Below are 18,915 nucleotides of genomic sequence, written 5' to 3'. Positions count from 1 at the left end.
ATCGGGTCTCCATCCCGATCGTCTCCTAGCAACCGCGCGTGAAAATCGCACCGCATCCGCACTTGTTTGCGGATGCTTGCGATTTTCACGCAACCCCATTCACTTCTATGGGGCCTGCGTTGCGTGAAAAACGCATAATATAGAACATGCTGTGATTTTCACGCAACGCATAAGTGATGCGTGAAAATCACAGCTCCTGTGAACAGCCACATAGAAATGAATGGGTTGGTATTCAGTGCGGGTGCAATGCGTTCACCTCCCGCATCGCATCCGCGCGGAATACTCGCTCGTGTGAAAGGGGCCTAACTGCATGAAAGTACCATATACCTAAGGCCCCTTTCACACGAGCGAGTTTTCCGCGCGGGTGCAATGCGTGACGTTAACGCATAGCACCCGCACTGAATCCTGACCCATTCATTTCAATGGGTTTGTGTACATGAGTGTTGTTTTTCACGCATCAGTTCTGCGTTGCGTGAAAATCGCAGCATGTTCTATATTCTGTGTTTTTCACGCAGCCCTGGCCCCATAGAAGTGAATGGGGCTGCGTGAAAAAAGCATTGCATCCGCAAGCAAGTGCGGGTGCAATGCGTTTTTCACTGATGGTTGCTAAGAGATGTTGTTTGTAAACCTTCAGTTTTTTATCAAGCGCGTGAAAAACGCATCAAAACGCATTGCACCCGCGCGGAAAAAACTGAACAACTGAACGCAATCGCAGATATAACTGACTAAACTTGCTTGCAAAGTAGTGCGAGTTTCACTGAACGCACCCGGACCTAATCCGTCACGCTCGTGTGAAAGGGGCCTAACTTGTACGTTAAGGAATGTTGAAAAAGGTTCTACCATCTGAGTGTTCTCTTTATGTGACATTTGAGAAGTTTCATAAGGAGTGTGCCATCCCAAATTCTGTATTTTGCCAGTTCATTCAATAAGATTTTTTTTTTTTTTTTTTTTCTTTTTATTGGGTCTCAGCCAGCTGGGCATCGTTTGGTGTCTGGATTTTGTCTACACTAGGTACAGTATAATGCACAAAGCAGGATTTATGATAAAATGGGAGGCGGAACTTAGTACCTCATTCTCATTGATGCACCCATGCATCACGTGGGTGACATGATGCAGGGGTAACACATTACTGCTGAAGCCAGTCATTGGGTGCGGCAAAGCTGGTTGGGGACTTACATCTTTTAGTCTGCTACACACATACAGTTCTGTTTCACACATACAGCTCTGCTAAACCTATACAGCTCTGCTACATACATGCAGCTCTGCTACATCTATACAGCACTGCTACATACATGCAGCTCTGCTACATCTATACAGCACTGCTACACACATATACATATACACACACACACGCTTATCTTTAATAAAAACTCTTTGCCTGCCCCAGTGCCAGCTATATGGTTTTTCTGTTCTGGTTCCTCCCATTGATGACATCACCAAAGGTCCTTAAACGGTACTTGGAGTCCTCATTGCCTTTCAGTACAGCTGTAGGACCTTACTCCCAATGTGTTCTCCTGCTGCCACTGATCATACAGATCTGTGTCAGCAGGGAGAGAGAGGTGAGTACAGATGCACAGCTCTCTCTCTGATCAGGCAAAGCACTGAATGTGCCCTCTGCCGGATCATTAAGGAAGCAGTCACGGGGTCTGGCCATGCTGGATCTCCCTGACTGCCATTTATAAGACGCAGGCACTGTTTAGAAATACATTTTCTTGGTCTGCGATCTGTGATGCGGAATGCACACGGCCGGTGCCCGTGTATTGTAAACCCACTGTATGCGGGCCGCAATATGGCCACGGGGGGCACACGGTCGTGTGCATGAGCCCTAAGGCAATAAAAACTAAATGTTTTTTTCAAAGGTTTTTATTTTTTTAAAGTAGTAAAACATAATAAAAACTCTATAAATTCAATATCACTGTAATCAAACTGACCCACAGAAAAAGGCTGTATAATTCATTTCATTTTTAGCGCACAGTGAACATCATAGAAACAAAACCCAGAATGCCATTTTTTCCAATTTCACAACACAAATAATTTTTTCCTGTTTTTCAATACCAGCTATGGTTAAATACACACTGCCATTAACAAGTACAACCTATCCCACAAAAAAAACAAGCGCTCATATGGCTATTTGAGCAGAAAATTAAAAAAAAAATCATGGCTACTGGAAGGTGGAGAAGGAAAAACGAAAATCTAAAAATTAAATAAGGCTGTGTCCTAAAAAGGTTACAAATATAAAATGCAGGTTTTACTGAATCTGCTCAGCTCCTCCTGCTCTATAGCATGGAGCATTTAGTGGTTTCACATTACATTGCATTTTGTGGTGACAGGTTCTCTTTAAAACGTTTACCGTATTTTTCGCCCTATAAGATGCACGTCCCCCCCCCCCCCCCCCAAAAGTGGGGGGAAAATAGCAGTGCGTCTTATGGGGAAAATGCTGCGACCATCCGGTGAATATGCTGAGAGGGAAGAGGGGCTGGGGGCCGGCATCTGTTTCTGTAATGGCAGCGGGGCCCGGTGCAGTCACTGTATTCTACTACAATGGGCCCCGCTCTCTGTAGTATACGGTAATCATATCTAACTTGTGGGTATTGTTTAAAGTATTCCAATCATCTTAAATCTAGCGCTGTACTACTTACAACTAATTTCTTGGCAGTCAGGAGGCCGGGCGGGCGCTCGTAGCGTAGCTCACTACGCTCACTGCGCCTGCGCTGCCCACTTTATGAATGAAGCAGGCGGCGCAGGCGCAGTGAGCGTAGTGAGCTATGCTATGAGCGCCCGCCCGGCCTCCTGACTGCCAAGAAATTAGTTGTAAGTAGTACAGCGCTAGATTTAAGATGATTGGAATACTTTAAACAATACTCACAAGTTAGATATGATTACCATATACTACAGAGAGCGGGGCACGGTGTAGTAGAATACAGTGACTGCACTGGGCCCCGCTGCTATTACAAAAAACAGATGCCGGCCCCCATTCACTACACAGGGACACTGTTATGGGGGATCTGTGGATGACACATAAGATGCTATATATCTGTCATCCACAGATGCCCCCCATAACAGTGCCATCCACAGATGCCCCCACAATGATCGCCCATAACAGTGCCATCCACATATGCCCCCATAACAGTGCCATCCACAGATCCCCCATAATAGTGTCATCCACAGACCACCATTACAGTAGTTCAAAATCCACCAAAAGCACACCTTTTGGTTCAAAATATATTTTTTCTTATTTTCCTCCTCAAAAACCCAGGTGCGTCTTATGGGCAGGTGCATCTTATAGGGAGAAAAATACGGTATGTCATTTTTTAATTGTAACACAGTAAAACATGTTGACCATGGCCACTTCATCCAGTATATATTTGCATATGATCATTCAGATTGATATACAACAAATACAGGTATGGGTATAATTGATTTCCATTTACTCTTGAAATTAAAAAAATGTATTAAATATTGAGAACTATTTTCTGCTTACCATATAAACATTTGCATTCTCTTCATGTGCGTCTTCATTTGTAAACGTGTCATTCTGTAAAGTATACATAGTATTACACATCTTACATTTATTATATTACAAAGGTTTAGGTAATAAATTTATCTGGAGTGTTACTGAAAAATTTGGTTCAGCACCCTTGCACAAAGACTTTCATATGTGAATGCTGCTGGGGGTAGGGTGCTTTTTTAATTTTGCAACATGTTAGCAAAATTAACTAGAAACTGCCCTAAGTTCTTGTCTGACAAATCTGCATCTGAGCAATCTGCACCCTAAGACCTCAAGCACACAACAATACAGCAAACAGTGGATCCGCAAAATATGGATTCCGGCCATGTCCATGGGACATTTTCCTACTAGAACTAGCAAGTCTATTCTATAATTTTCAGAACAGCTACACGGATGTAGATAGCACACGGATCACAATGGCTGTGCAGTAACCTGTGAAACTATGTGGCCATTAACAATGTGAAAAACCCAATCAGCTTGGAATGACCTTCTTGAATACTAGTGTGGCTTGCAGGGCCACAGAGTTCTCCTCTCATTGCTACAGCTTCTCAGACACTATATGGCCACTTATGCAGCAATACCATATGATATTGCCTCTGCCTGCTGAAAGACTGTTGTCATGTACAGTGCAGTTCCTTGGCATCCAGTATTATCAGGTGGCCCCAAGCCAGCAGCTGTTTGGCTATACTAGTGGTAGTGGTGGTGGTGGGTGGGGGGGTTATGGGGAAAGAAATACTGTATATATTATAATATAGCAGATGGTACCTTACTCCTCAATTCAAATCACTTACCACATCACAAGATATTTCAGTCTGATTTTGTGTGGATGTGTAATTGTCATCCATAAAATGCCAAGGAAAATTCAGATCTGATCCACACAACACAAAAGCATGAAACTGGTGGGGTGTGTTTTGAAAAGCAATCATTATAGAATTCACTGCTCCTAAATCATTAGTGCTGGACGAAGTCTGGGGTTCTTCTATACTTCTGATTCCCAAAGACCATGGTACCTTGTTGAGTATTTCTACATCTATTTCACATCCTTGTTCTGAAATAATATTGTTGACATGTGCTTCTGCAAAGTAAAAATCAAAGATAAGTTATATCTGTCCTTCAGAAGATGTGGTCTAAACCCGTGTTCACAGGAGTCAGATTCGGCACAATTATTTAGAGGTTCATGCGACAAAGTGGAAATATAAACTAATAAGGGAGCTGGTGTAGGTCTCCACTACAATCCATGCCAGTTTCCTGGCACAGATTATGACAAATGTGATGGGCCGGCTGAGCCGGGCCTGCAGCTTAGGCTCCCTGTTTCACTCTGCCTTCCTAACACAGCCTCATTTTCAAAATCTGACATGTATAGCTTTATGTGGTAATAACCTCGAAAGGAGAAAGGGTCTGAAGACTTTCCAAATATACTCTATACATAAACAAAGAAGTATTCACCCTCCAGACAGAGCCTAATTTTGCAAATGTGACATTTGAAGAGGTAGAATCTGCTTAGTTATAATGGAAGGTTAACTATCTGACTAAGGGCTCATGAACATGAACGAAACGAGTGCTGCCTGTGCCATGAATTGGGGACAGCAAATTGCAGTCCCCAATGCATAGCACCGTCCATGTGGCCTGCGCCTGGCAGATGCAGACCCATTCACAATTTGAATGGGTCCATGATTGGTCTGCATGGAGACATGGACTGAACTGGAGTACTTCTGTGGCCTTCCGCTCGGTATCTTCATGATTGCAGACCTATTCAAGTGAATGGGTCTGCAACCATGATACGCTGTGCACACGGCCGGTGCATATATACTGCGGACCTGCTGTTTTCAGGCAGGAATACTGGAACGGCCGGGATATGCTCATGTGCATGAGCCCTAAAGGACAGGGACAAAGGGAACATACAGGTGAGAGGTAAGAAAGAAAGTAAGTATCTAATTAGCTGTCTATATACAGTCATACATACCAAAAAGGAATTCCCAATCACACCCACAACTCCACCCATTACTTAGGTATTCTCCGGCCTTCTTGCTGACTTCTCGCGAGAATATGGCGCTGCTCCGATTCTCGTGTGAACTTAAGCTCCTTCTTCCTGGCCAAGAGCGGGGCGCTCTGATTGGATGCGCTCGCAGCCAGGGAGAAGATAACAGCGCCCAGGAGAAATCCATGCATAGTGTAACCGAGTCGCCTCATTAGCATATGAGGCGCCAAAAGATACGGGGACCACAGCGGACGAACGGGGGGTTCTTTAGAAAAAAATAAAAATGTACCAAGACATCAGTGGGGGCCGCGCTGTAAGGTAGGATAATAATTAGATTAAAGCTATCCAGGTGAAAGGTCCTCTTTAAATACCGAGGAAAGAAGTGCCTAGAACAACCATTATTTGTTACCACTGAGGAAAAAACGTCACTGTTCTGAAATGCATCTGGTATATTGGTATATATGGCCTGAAAAAATACAAGTCGCACGATAACAGCTTAAACTAATCCACATGTGGAGATCCAACAATGTTTTGGTATCCCTGCAACACAAGGGCGCATGCGCGAGAAGACCATCTAATACAGAAAGACGCACAGCCGAGACGAGTCGGCAACACGGACACAGCGCTGTGGGTCTCGTGAGTAACTAATCAGTACTAACATAGAACGAGACACTATAAAACTTACAAATTGATCGGCTGAAGCGGGACATAGCAGGGCATTATTTTCAGGTCCCGGCTTGAGCGCAGGAGCGCTAGACTATTGAACATTTAATCAAAGTGGGACAATTCCTTCACAACATATTAGAACAACAAGTCCCAGCCTGAGCGCAGAAGCGCTAGATTACCGAACATTCAAAAGTGGATATTAAGACATCTATATAAGATACAATTAAATGAGCATTAGATACATAGATACAAGGAACTATAAAGATCATAATGCCACATTTTGCAATATTTAAAGGTTTTATGCATGAGCTCTGCATTATAAATACCTATAGGGACTGAGAATGTGTTTTGAATAACTTTATAATGGAGATATTGTTTTTATTCTCTCTTTTCTTTCAAAACAATAACTGTCATACTCACTCACAACTGTGCTCTCCATTGGTATCATTAATAGCTTGTTTAACCCGTAGGATACCAGCGCCGTAACTATACGGCGCTGGGGACTTGGACTTAAATCCCAGCTCCGTACAGCTACGGCGTGTTGATCGGGCGGGTGCAGGAGCTGCTCCCGCCCAATCAGCAGCAGGGGTCCGGCTGCTCCCATTAGCCTGCCGCTGCTGTATGCTCCGGCATTGGTGAAAACACTGATGCTGGCGCATTAACCCTTTTTGTGCTGCGGTTAGCACGGACCACGGCACATGCGATATCTGTTTAGTGTCTGGGATGACTGGGAAGGCAGCCCGACATTTCTTTTAATTCTTGTGGAATACTTCAAGGGTTAACAAAGTTTGTAACATCAGTTTTGAATAATTTGAGGGGTGTTGTTTCTAAAATGGGGTCATTTATCAGTGGTTTCTATCCCCTCAATATAACTTTATAACTGAATTGGTCCTTTAAAAAATGGTTTAGAAAATGTTCTTGAAAATGTGAAAAATTGCTTCTAAAATTTTAAGCCTTCTAACGTCATTTACAAAATGATGCCAACATAAAGTAGACATATGGAAAATGTAAAGTAATAACTATTTTTTGAGGTATCACTATCTGCCATAAAAGAAGAAATTCATATTTAGAAAATAGTGAATTTTTCCAAATTGTTTCTAATTTTTTTTTTTTTTGTTTATAAATAAAGGTAATATATATTTACTCAAATTTATCACTAACATGAAGTACAATATGTCACTAGAAAACATTCTCAGAATGGCTTGGATGAGAAAAAGCTTCCGAAAGTTATTCCAACAAAAAGTGACACATGTCAGATTTGCAAAAATCGATTTGGGATTTAAGATTAAAATTGTCTCGGTACTGAAGGGGTTAAACCAAAAGGACAGTTTGTATAGTTTTCCCAGGGTGCACATCAAAACAACCCAACATCAAGCAAACCAACTAGTTGATAACCAAATGGCACCTGAATTTCTTCCAATAAAATGTTGCATAAGCCCTCAATTTATTTATTTTCTCCTGGACATGGCAAGACACTATATGTGGTCATAAACTGCTGTATGGGCACAAAGCAGGGATCAGAAGTGAAGAAGTGCTATATGGTTTTTGGAGGGCAGATTTTGCTAGAATGGTTTTGAGCTGCCAGGACGCATTTGAAAAGACCCTGAGGTACCGCTACAGGGGAACCCCCTAAAAAGTGACGCTATTTTGGAAACTACACCCTTCAAGAAATGTATTGTGTGTGGGGGGGTTTTAGCGAGTGCTCTGGCCCCCATAGGTGTTTCATAGAAATTAGAAACACTTGGTTGTGAAAATGAAAAATGACATTAAAAAAAAATATTTTTGCTTTAGCCCAGAGTTTTAGCCCAGGGGTAACAGGATGAAAACAATGTGACCCCATTTTGGAAACTACACCTTTATACACAACTGCAAAGGTTCTGAGGTTAAATAAACAAAAGAAACCCCCAAGAAGTGACCCTGTTTTAGAAACCACACCCCTCATAGTACAGGGGTGAACTGAACATTTTGACCCCACAGGTGTTTTGAAAACATTAATTCACAGCAGATTGTGCAAAGTAAAAAAAGATACAATTTTTTACAGAGGCATGCCAAATATCAGTGCCCAATATGCTGTGTCCAGTGTATGCCAGAGTAAAAAGTAAGACCTCTTATTATTATGCTGTACTTCCTGGTTTTAGAATCACCCTACATGTGGCCCTAACATACAACGGAGCTCAGGAGTAAATGAACAGCATGCGCATTTGAAGCCCAACGTGGTAATTTACAAATCTTGTGCTGTCAACTGTAGAGGCTCTAGGGTGAAATATCAAATTGAACCTCCCAGAAGTTACCCAATTTTGGACACAGAGGTGCTGGGTTTTGGACCCCTACCTATCAAATATAGGTGGAATACCTAGAGCTGACAATTTTAATGGCCTTTTCAGCTCTTTCACATGCACGAGTATTCCGCGCGGATGCAATGCGAGATGCGAACGCATTGCGGCCGCATGGAATCCGGACCCATTCATTTCAATGGGGCTGTGTACATGTGCGTTGGTTTTCACACATCACTTGTGCGTTTAGTGAAATATAGAACATGCTGTGATTTTTACGCAAAGCTGGCCCCATAGAAGTGAATGGAGCTGTGTGAAAATCTCATTGCATCCGCAAGCAAGTGCGGATGCGATGCGTTTTTCACGGATGGTTGCTAAGAGATGTTGTTTGTATACATTCAGTTTTTTATCACGCGTGTGCAAAACTCATTATATCGCATTGTACCCATGCGATAAAAACTGAACAACTGAATGTGATCGCAGACAAAACTGAATGACTTTGTTTGCGAAATCGCACATTTTTCACTGAACGCATTTGCAACTCATCCGAACCTAATCTGCACACGCTCGTCTGCAAGGGGCCTAACTGATGATCTGTTCTCAGGTCATCATTATCTGATCTTTGGGGGAATCAGAAACATGGGCCCCTGCTGATCAGCTGTTTGACAAGGCACTTTTGTTCTCTGTTATCGGCCATTAGCAGAGCGCCATAGCAAATCCCCCCATCCAACCCCCAGTGACCAGGTTGGCAGGGGGGAGTGAGAAAAAAAAATAAAAAACAAAAACCTCTCTGGCACCAACTTCCTCACTGGGCGGTGACCTAGGCACATGCCCCTTGGTGCCTAATTGTAAATGCGGCTGTGGTGGAGTGACTACTGTGTATTATCTGGTATTTGGAATCAGTTGGCATTTTGTTTGAGTTTCATTTATTCATGTATTAATTAAATTTTATTAGGGGGTTTTGCTTTGAATAGTTATTAGATGGATTAAAAAAAGTTATGTTTTATGCAGTGATACTACCTGTAGCAATTAAAATTCCACATACTTGATGTCTTATTTCACTGGTGCAAGGTAATACAGGGTAAACGGAGCAAAACTGTTTAACAAATAAATTTACACTTACCAATTGAATGCTTTCCTGGATCTGAATACATAAAACTAAAAGTAGTTTCAAAATACCCATTATGTCCAACATGTGCAACACAGGAGCTTGTATTATGTTTAGACCAATGCACTGTCACTGTAACTGTTGTAAGATTTTCTATGTTCAAATTCTGAACACCTAGAAATGAAGCAGACAATAGAACACAATTCCAATAATCTAACAATGCTGTATGATTTTATACCCTTCACAAAAACAAAAGAACTAATACTAAGGGCTCATGCACACAAATTGCCATCCCCAAAGCACAGTCACCGTCTGTGTGGCCTGCCTGATGGATGCAGACCCAATGGGTCCGCAATCCGTTTGCACTGCAAAAAAATAGAGCATGTTCTATTATTTTGCCGTGCGGAAGCATGGACCGAAATGCCACAGAAGTGCTTCAATAGTGCTTTCGTGGCCTTCTACTCCGTGTCTCTGCTCCGTATCTTGCGGATCCAAGGTGCGCACAAGGCTGGTGCCTATATAGCATAGGCACGGCTAGCACGCATTCGTGTGCATGAGCCCTAGGTGATTAAATTACCAAAAAATAAATACAAAAATTACATGATTGTAAGAATAAGCAAACAGTTAATTAGTAAACCAACATAAACAACATATGTCTATGGGGCCCTGTACTCAGAGACATAGATTATACTAATCCTGTGGTGTAAAAGCTACTGATGGGCTATACAGAAACTATACACATTATAAGGCGTGTTCATTTATATTGTGTTATATGCTCGATCAAGTTCCCTAGGGGAAGTATTTTTTTTAAAAAAGTGTAAAAAAAAATGAAAAATATAAAATTTTTAAAAATTAAAAAATTTGAATCACCCACCCGTTCTCCAAAATTAAAATCAAAATCAACATTTAAAAAAAAAATAAACATCATAGGCATCACCCATGCAAAAATCACCATATTACTAATTCCTTCAGTACCAAGCCACTTTTCACCTTAATTCCCAGGCCTATTTTTGCAAGTTTGATGTGTCACTTTATGTGGTAATAACTCTGGAATACTTTACTTATCCAAGCCATTCTGAGATTTTCTCGTGACACATTGTACTTCATGTTAGGCCTCGTCCACACTTCCATGTCAGCATGACATGAGTGAATTAAAACATCCCTATATAATCCGTGAACATATCTTTGAAGACTTTTACACTCCCTGTATCATCTGTAATCCACGGACGTTGCACAGATGAAAATTAATTTCATGAGCATTTTCTATCTTGCTTCTGTGAAAAACGGACACACTATGGATGCCATCCGTGTTGTCTCCGTGATTTTCATGGACCCATAGAATTCAATGGATGTGTGCAGTCCGGGGCATGGATGAAAGTAGTAGATGCATCTGTGGATTTTTTGTGGACACATGGACTGCCAACAATCACATTAAGGCCTCATGCACACGGCCATTGCCCGGCCGTGCCCATATTGCGGCCTGCAAATAGAGGGTCCGCAATGTACGGGCACTGGCCGTTTGTGCACCACATTACAAATGCGGACCCATTCACTTCATGTTCTATTTTTTTGAGATGTGGACGGATCACGGACCCATTCAAGTTGAATAGGTCTGGATCCGTCTGCACCAGCCACAAAGATGGTGCCCATACATTGAGGCCTAATGTGTACAAACATACTAACCCTTTCAACCCCGGGCCAATTTTCACCTTCCTGCCCAGTCCATTTTTTGCAAATCTGACATGTGTCACTTTATGTGACAATAACTTTAAAACGCTTTTACTTATACAGGCCATTCTGAGAATGTTTTCTAGTCACATATTGTACTTCATGACAGTGGTAAAAATGAGTCCAAAAATTTTCTTTTTTTTATAAAAAAAATACAAAATTTACTAAAAATTAGGAAAAATTAGCAAATTTCCAAAAATTTCAATTTCTCTGCTTCTATAATAGATAGTAATAACTCCAAAAATAGTCATTACTTTACATTCCACATATGTCTACTTCATGTTTGGATCATTTTGAAAATGACATTTTTTTTTTTTTTGGGATGTTAGAATGCTTAGAAGTTTAGAAGCAAATCTTTAAATTTTTAAGAACATTTCCAAAACCAAATTTTTTCAGGACCAGTTCAGTTATGATGTCATTTTCTGCTGCTTACATATTAGAAACCACCCAGAAATCACCCCATTTTAGAAACTACACCCCTCAAGCTATTCAAAACTGATTTTACAAACTTTGTTAACCCTTTAGGTGCCCCACGAGAATTAAAGGAAAATGGTAATGAAATTTCAAAATTTCACTTCTTTTTTTTTAGCAGATTTTAAATTTTAATCTATTTTTTTTCTGAAACACATCAGCCAAACAAAACTCAAAATCTATTACCCTGAATCTGTAGTTTACAGAAACACCCCATGTGCGCTCAAAAACTGAATGGGCGCACAGCAGGCTTCAGAGTGGAAGGACCACCATATGGCTTTTGGAAAGCAGATTTAGCTGGTATGGTAATTGGAAGCTATGACGTATATGAAGACACCCTGAGGTGGCCCTAAAATAGACACCCCCAAGAAGTCACCCCATTCTGCAAACTACACCCCCCAAGGAATATTTCAAGGTGTGTAGTGAGTACTTTGACCCATCAGGAGATTCATGTAATTAGGAAACGCTTGGCTTTGAAAATAAAACATTACAATTTTTTCCCGAAAAAGTTGCTTTACGCTCACATTTTTCACTTTCACAAGGGGTAACAGGACAAAATGCACCCCACATTTTGTTACCCATTTCCCCCCGAATACGCCAACACCCCATATGTGCTCAAAAATGATGTATGGGTGCATGGCAGGGTTTAAAAGGGAAGTAGCGCCATAGGGCTTTAGGAGGACAGATTTTGCAGGACTGGCTTTTGGGAGCTATGTCGCATATGAAGACACCCTGATGTACCCCTAGAGTTGAAACCCCCAAAAAGTGACCCCATTCCGGAAACTACACCCCTCAATGAATATTTCAAGATGTGTAGTGAGAACTTTGTCCTCCAAGGTGATTCATGGAATTGGCTGTGAAAATGAAAAATTACAATTTCTTCCAGAAATTGACTTTAGGCCCAAATTTTAACTTTCACAAGGGGGAACTGGAGAAAATGCACCCCCTAATTTATTGCTCATTTTCTCCTTATTACAGCAATACTCCATGTGTGCTTGTTAACTGCTATATGGGCGTACCACAGGGGTCAGAAGCAAAGGAGCACCAAATGGTTTCTGGAAGGCAGATTTCACCGGAATAATTCACAGGCGCCATCTTGCAATTGAACACACCCTTAGGTACCCCTAGAGTGGAAACTCCTAAAAAGTGACCCCAAACTTGTTTTACTCCCACATTTTTCACTTTCACAAGGGGTAACAGGACAAAATGCACCCCACATTTTGTTACCAATTTCCCCCCAAATACGCAATACCCCATATGTGCTCAAAAATGATGTATGGGTGCATGGCAGGGTTCAAAAAGGAAGTCGCGCCATAGGGCTTTTGGAGGACAGATTTTGCAGGATTGGCTCTTATGAAGACACCCTGAGGTACCCCTAGAGTGGAAACTGTGAGGAATATGGAGTTATGGTTTCATCCCTGCCATTTGCTCCAGGAGTGGGTAGAGGAAATCAAACTCCACAGGGGTCCTTGCTTCAAAGCGCAACCAGATAGCAGAGGGACCAAACTCTGCAGGGGTCCTGTGTACTAGCAGGCCACACTTGTTTACATTTCACACCTCCACTTAGACAGAACGGATCCTACAGGAAAACTTCCCTGCAGGGGGTCTCAGCTAGTATCCAGTTCAATCAGATCCCTCAGACATCATGGAATCGGCGATTTATAAAAAATTATGAATCGCCCGTCCATCACAGGCATAAGTCATTTATATATCTGCGACCCCGGGGCCAAGACTGACCTGCCCCTGGTCGTAGGTTGGTAGTAGGGTACCAGAAAGGGGAGATACAGAGATCTCCCCACAGAAACCTAGTAATGGTACATGTTTGGGCTTTACCTGTAGCCAGAACCCATGCGGATCCGTTGGTTCCAGAACCCTCTCCCTGTGACCTTCTGGTCTGGAGCTATGGGCCCTAATGGGTTTTGTGAGTTGTTTGGCTGCCAGGGCCAGGAGGGAGGTACCTGCCCAGCGAGACCATCCTGAGCTATGAGGACATCAAGCAGACTCTGGTCCAGCAGTACAACTTAACCCCTGAGACGTACCGGAAAAAGCTCTGGAGTTTGCAGTGGGGCCCTACCCAGAGCTGGGCCGATCACATGTGGGCCTTGCTGAGAGCGGTCGACCAATGGACCACGGGATTGGAGCTCACCACCGTCCAGCAGCTGAAGGAGCTCATTGTCACAGAGCAGTTTTTGTGGAATTGCCCGGAGGACCTCCAGCAGTACCTCCATGACTGGAAGCCAAAGGGGGCCTCCGCAAAAGCAGCCCTGGCTGATGAGTACACCAACAACAGGACTTCAGAGGCCCTGAAACCTGTCAAGTGGAAAAGGGATAAGACATACGCTGCACCTGTTACCCCTGCCCCTAGGCCCAAGTGGGCACTGGCCCTTTGCTTCACTTTCCACGTCGGTTGGGGAACCCCGACTTTGCCACCTATGTAAGCAGCCAGGAAACTTCAAAGCCTTTTGTCCCCAGCGCCTGAGGGACCCGTCCCAGTCATAGACCCAGAAACCGTCTACTGTGTTGTGTGTGGGTGGGTGTGGTGGGAGGTCCCTTGACAATTTTTTCACCAGTCACCGTGGACCAGGCCATGTCCATGGGACTTAGAGACACCGGCACTGAGATGACTCTGGTATGGCCTGAACTAGTGGCACCACAATATTTATTACCCGGGAGATCCCTTACTGTCTCTGGGATAGGAGGAGTAGAACCGCCGCTGCCCGTCGCCAAGGTCTATTTGGACTGGGGCGCAGGTCGAGGAGTAAGGGAGGTGGGGGTATCCTCAAATATCCCTGCCAGTGTTTTGCTGGGGACGGACTTGGGGCGGCTTGTGTCTAAGTACGTAGGCACTGACACCCCAAGGTCCAATCCCTCAGAATGTGATGCCATGTCCACCCCTGTTGGTACTGATAATGTACATAACATGCCAGTTGATGGAGATGTGGGGGATGTAATGTGTGCCTCTCCCCTCAGTGGGGAGGGGTCATTCCCGCCAGCTGTGCTGAGACCTCAGGGTGTGGCCAGCAAGCATGCTGGAACCTGTTGTCCTCAGGTGTGGCTACTGAGGGGACAAGCAGGAGGCAGACAGCTGCGGAGGAGGAGGATGCAAATGAGGTCAGGGCTGTCCCAGGAGAAGTAGGGCTCCCAAGTAAAGCGTCAGTGCAGGGTTCCTCCACAACAGGGATGTCAGAGGGCCAGGTTAGTCCGTCTGGACTGGTGCCTTGGTTGGAAGCTGAAGGGAAGCAGGCAGTGGCCATAGCTGCTGTCACGCGCAGTGAGAGTGCTGGGGCCCTGGGGGCCCCTCAGGGGTCTGATGGCTTTCCCACTTCCGACCAAGTGGCTGCCGAGTCAGACAGAGGCCAGGAGACAGTTCCCGGGGGGACAGTCTTGTCTATTCTGGCCACGTCCGGTCAGGGGTTTCAGGGGGCGATAGCGGCTGACGCCAGCCTGAACGCTTTCAAGGAGCAGGCGACACAGCCTCCCTCGGAATCAGACCTCGAGCGGGTGGTCTGGGACCAAGGACGGCTGTACCGGGTCAGGGTCCAGTAGGGCTCACCGGAGGCGTGGCCTAGGGATCGACAGCTAGTGGTACCCTCTCCATTCTGGACGTAGTTGTTGCGGGTTGCGCACGAGATTCCGATGGCCAAACACCTAGGGGTCACTAAGACAAAGGCCAGATTATCCCAGCATTTCTACTGCCTACTGACGTTCATGTGACACCTGCCAGCAGGTGGGGAAGGTGGGGTCGCACCCCAAAGCCCCACTGGTAACGCTGCCCATAATTGAAGAGCCTTTCAGGAGGGTGGCTGTGGATCTGATTGGACCGCTGTCCATTCCCAGCAGCTCCGGGAAACGCTTCATATTGATGGTAGTAGATTATGCCACCTGGTACCTGGAAGCGGTAGCCTTGTCATCCATGTGGGCCAACAAGGAGGCCACCGCCTTGCTGGAGATTATCTCCAGAGTGTGTTTTCCCCAGAAAATGCTCACCGACCAGGGGACCCAGTTCATGTGGCAATTGATGGAGTCCCTCTGTAGGCAGACGCAGGTGCAACATCTGGTGACCAGCCCTTACCACCCACAGACTAACGGCCTGTGCGAACGGTTTAATGGCACCTTAAAGCAGATGCTTAAGATGTTGGTCGAGCCAGGGCCCCTGGCTCTGGTGAAAGAGGCCTGGGAGGGAGATGTAGCCACCCCTGGAGTGTCGGTCGTCGAGTATGTCGTGCGTTTCCGGGACAAGATGCAGGCCTTGTCACAGTTGGTGCACGATAATATGGAGTGAGCCCTGGCTGACCAGAAACTATGGTACTGACCAGAAACTATGGTACGAACGCTTGTGAGAGGACCTACCAGGTGGATCAAAAGGTATGGGTACTGGTCCCCGTACCTCAGGACAAGCTTCAGGCGGCCTGGGAAGGCCCATACCTTGTGCACCAGCGCCTCAACGCCGTAACGTACCTGGCAGGGCCGGTACAAGGCAGGGGCCGAAGGAGCGGGTGCCCTGGGCGCTACAAGGAGGGGGGCGCAGGTGGGCCGGCAAGCCTGAGTGCCGCAAGGCCGCGGCCCTGGTGACAAGTGGGGGCGGCCGCGGCCGGCGGCAGGGCAGAGCAGGAGATGAGCGCTTCCATTGCGGAAGCGCTCATCTCCATAGTCATCTGTATTGCAGTCCTCAGGACTGCAATACAGATGCCTGCGCTGCGGCAGAGGAGGGAGAGGTGTGTCCCCTCCTGTTCCTCTGATAGGCTGCCGGCCTAATGCTGGCAGCCTATCAGAGGCCGGTGCAGGCGGCGCGATGACGTCATCGCGTCGCCTGACTGCCGTATAGCGAGGGACACAGACGGAAGAGGCGGCCTGCATCGCATCACATTGCTGGAGGTAAGTATAAGTTTTTTTTATTATTTTTTTTATTTATATAGGTACAATACTGGGCTGGGCTGGCACATAAGGGGGGACTACTGGGCTGGGCTGGCACATGATAAGGGGGGCTGCCTACTGGGCTGGCACATGATAAGGGGGGACTACTGGGCTGGGCTGGCACATAAGGGGGGCTACTGGGCTGGCACATGATAAGGGGGGGCTACTGGGCTGGCACATGATAAGGGGGGACTACTGGGCTGGCACATGATAAGGGGGGCTACTGGCACATGATAAGGGGGGCTACTGGCACATAAGGGGGGCTACTGGCCCATAAGGGGGCTACTGGCACATAAGGGGGGCTATTGGCACATAAGGGGGCTATTGGCAATAAGGGGGGCTACTGGCACATGATATGGGGGGCTACTGGCACATGATATGGGGGCACTCTGGCTACTGGCACATGATATGGGGGCACTCTGGCTACTGGCACATGATATGGGGGGGGGGGCTCTGGCTACTGGCACATGATATGGGGGCACTCTGGCTACTGGCACATGATATGGGGGGGGGCTCTGGCTACTGGCACATGATATGGGGGGGGGCTCTGGCTACTGGCACATGATATGGGGGCATCTATGGGGGCACATCTTACTGCAGATTATTTAGGGGCATCTACTGAGGCTAAAAAGAAGATATTTTATATGGGGGGCTCTGTATAGGGGCATTTTATACTGGGACACATTATGGTGGGTACTATGGGGAAGGGGGGAGCACTATGGGGGTCATCTACGGGGGCACTGAGAAGGGGTATTTTATGTTGGCACATTATGGGAACATTAGCTCAACTGGGGGCATTACAAAGGGGTATGTTTTGCATATTATAAGGAGAATTATTACTACTGGGGGGGGGCATTATGGTGGGCTTTATTACTCCCCCATGGTATGACCCCCTAGTAGCAGCACCAGCCTCTCCCTGCTCTGCTATTCCTCTGCCCCTTCTCCAAATCCTTATTATGAAATCTTTCTCATTAGGATAAAGCACAACATCAGCTCCGCCGAGCCCCCGGCCAAGTGTTGAAGTGGCGTCCGAGATCCCCAAGGGCCAAGTCAAGTAACTGTAAGTTTTTATGGGGGTTCTACAAAAGAGCTATCGTGGGGCAAAGTTCATATTCGTGTTTACACACGTGTTTTAAAATGAATACTTTCAAAGTCCCACAGTCCTTTGTTCTATTGCTTTAAGTATATTCTTGTTTTGAAACAACATTGATTCTTTCTTAAAAACGGGGGGGGGGGGGGGGGGCGCAGTTTGCCATCTTCGCCCTGGGCACCAAATGGCCTTGTCCCAGCCCTGGTACCTGGTCACCCTGGACCACGCCCGGGGAAGGCGGAAGGCCTTCCATGTGAACATGATAAAGGCACATCATGAGAGGGAGGCATGTGCCCTCCCTGTGTGCAACTTTCCAGAAGAGTGAAAGGAGCCCCTCTTGGACATGCTCGCCCAGGTTAAGGTGGGTGGGTCCATTGAGGATGTGGAGGTAGGCCAACAGCTCTTGAAGGGCCAACAGTCCCAGCTGTGGGCCACCCTTCACCGCTTCCGGGAATTGTTCAGCAACAAACCTGGACGGACAGAGTTGGCCATCCATCACGTGGACACCGTGGATCACCCCCCAATCCAGCGTTCAGCATATCTGGTTTCCTTGGAGGTGCAGCAGCACATGTACTCAATGCCACACATCGATGACCTGCTCGATCAGTTGGCTGGGGCCCAGTAACTGACCATCATGGATCTGAGCCGGGGGTATTGGCAGATTCCCCTGACCTGTGAGGCACGGAACGCTCTGCCTTTATCACACCTTTGGATTGTATGAGTCCACTGTGATGCCGTTCGGCATGAAGTATGCCCCTGCCACCTTTCAGCGAATGGTCAACACTCTGCTTAAGGGACTTGAAGAGTACGCGGCCGCGTACCCGGATGACATTGCCATCTTCATTCCCACATGGGAGGATCACCTAGAGCACCTGACGCAGATGCTCGGGTGGAATCCGCCAGGCAGGCTTGACCATAAAGCCGGAAAAGTGCCAGCTGGGCATGAGCGAAGTCCATTCAGTTCAATCAGATCCCTCAGACATCATGGAATCGGCGATTCATAAAAAATTATGAATTGCCCGTCCATCACAGGCACAAGTCAGTTATATATTTGCGACCCCGGGGCCAAGACTGACCTGTCCCTGGGCGTAGGTTGGTAGTAGGGTGCCAGAAAGGGGAGATACACAGATCTCCCCACAGAAACCTAGTAATGGTACCATGCTTGGGCTTTACCTGTAG

General features: G+C 45.9%; 1 protein-coding gene across 2 annotated transcripts in view; it reads right to left on the bottom strand.

Moving 5' to 3' along the window:
* PKD1L1 (polycystin 1 like 1, transient receptor potential channel interacting) overlaps positions 1-18,915 on the bottom strand; it is a 492,422-nt gene that overhangs the window by 371,544 nt on the left and 101,963 nt on the right. For both annotated transcript variants that reach the window (XM_040432599.1, XM_040432598.1), the window contains exons 5-7: positions 9,549-9,707; positions 4,300-4,583; positions 3,482-3,535 (exon numbers count right to left, since the gene is read on the bottom strand). In XM_040432599.1, coding sequence (XP_040288533.1) covers positions 3,482-3,535; positions 4,300-4,583; positions 9,549-9,707 — 497 coding nt within the window. The remainder of the gene's footprint in view (positions 1-3,481; positions 3,536-4,299; positions 4,584-9,548; positions 9,708-18,915) is intronic.

The sequence above is a fragment of the Bufo bufo genome, chromosome 5, assembly GCF_905171765.1.
Source record: "Bufo bufo chromosome 5, aBufBuf1.1, whole genome shotgun sequence".
Lineage (NCBI taxonomy): Eukaryota > Metazoa > Chordata > Amphibia > Anura > Bufonidae > Bufo > Bufo bufo.
Note: the sequence above shows the minus strand (reverse complement) of the source record. Positions and strands in the feature narration are given on the sequence as shown.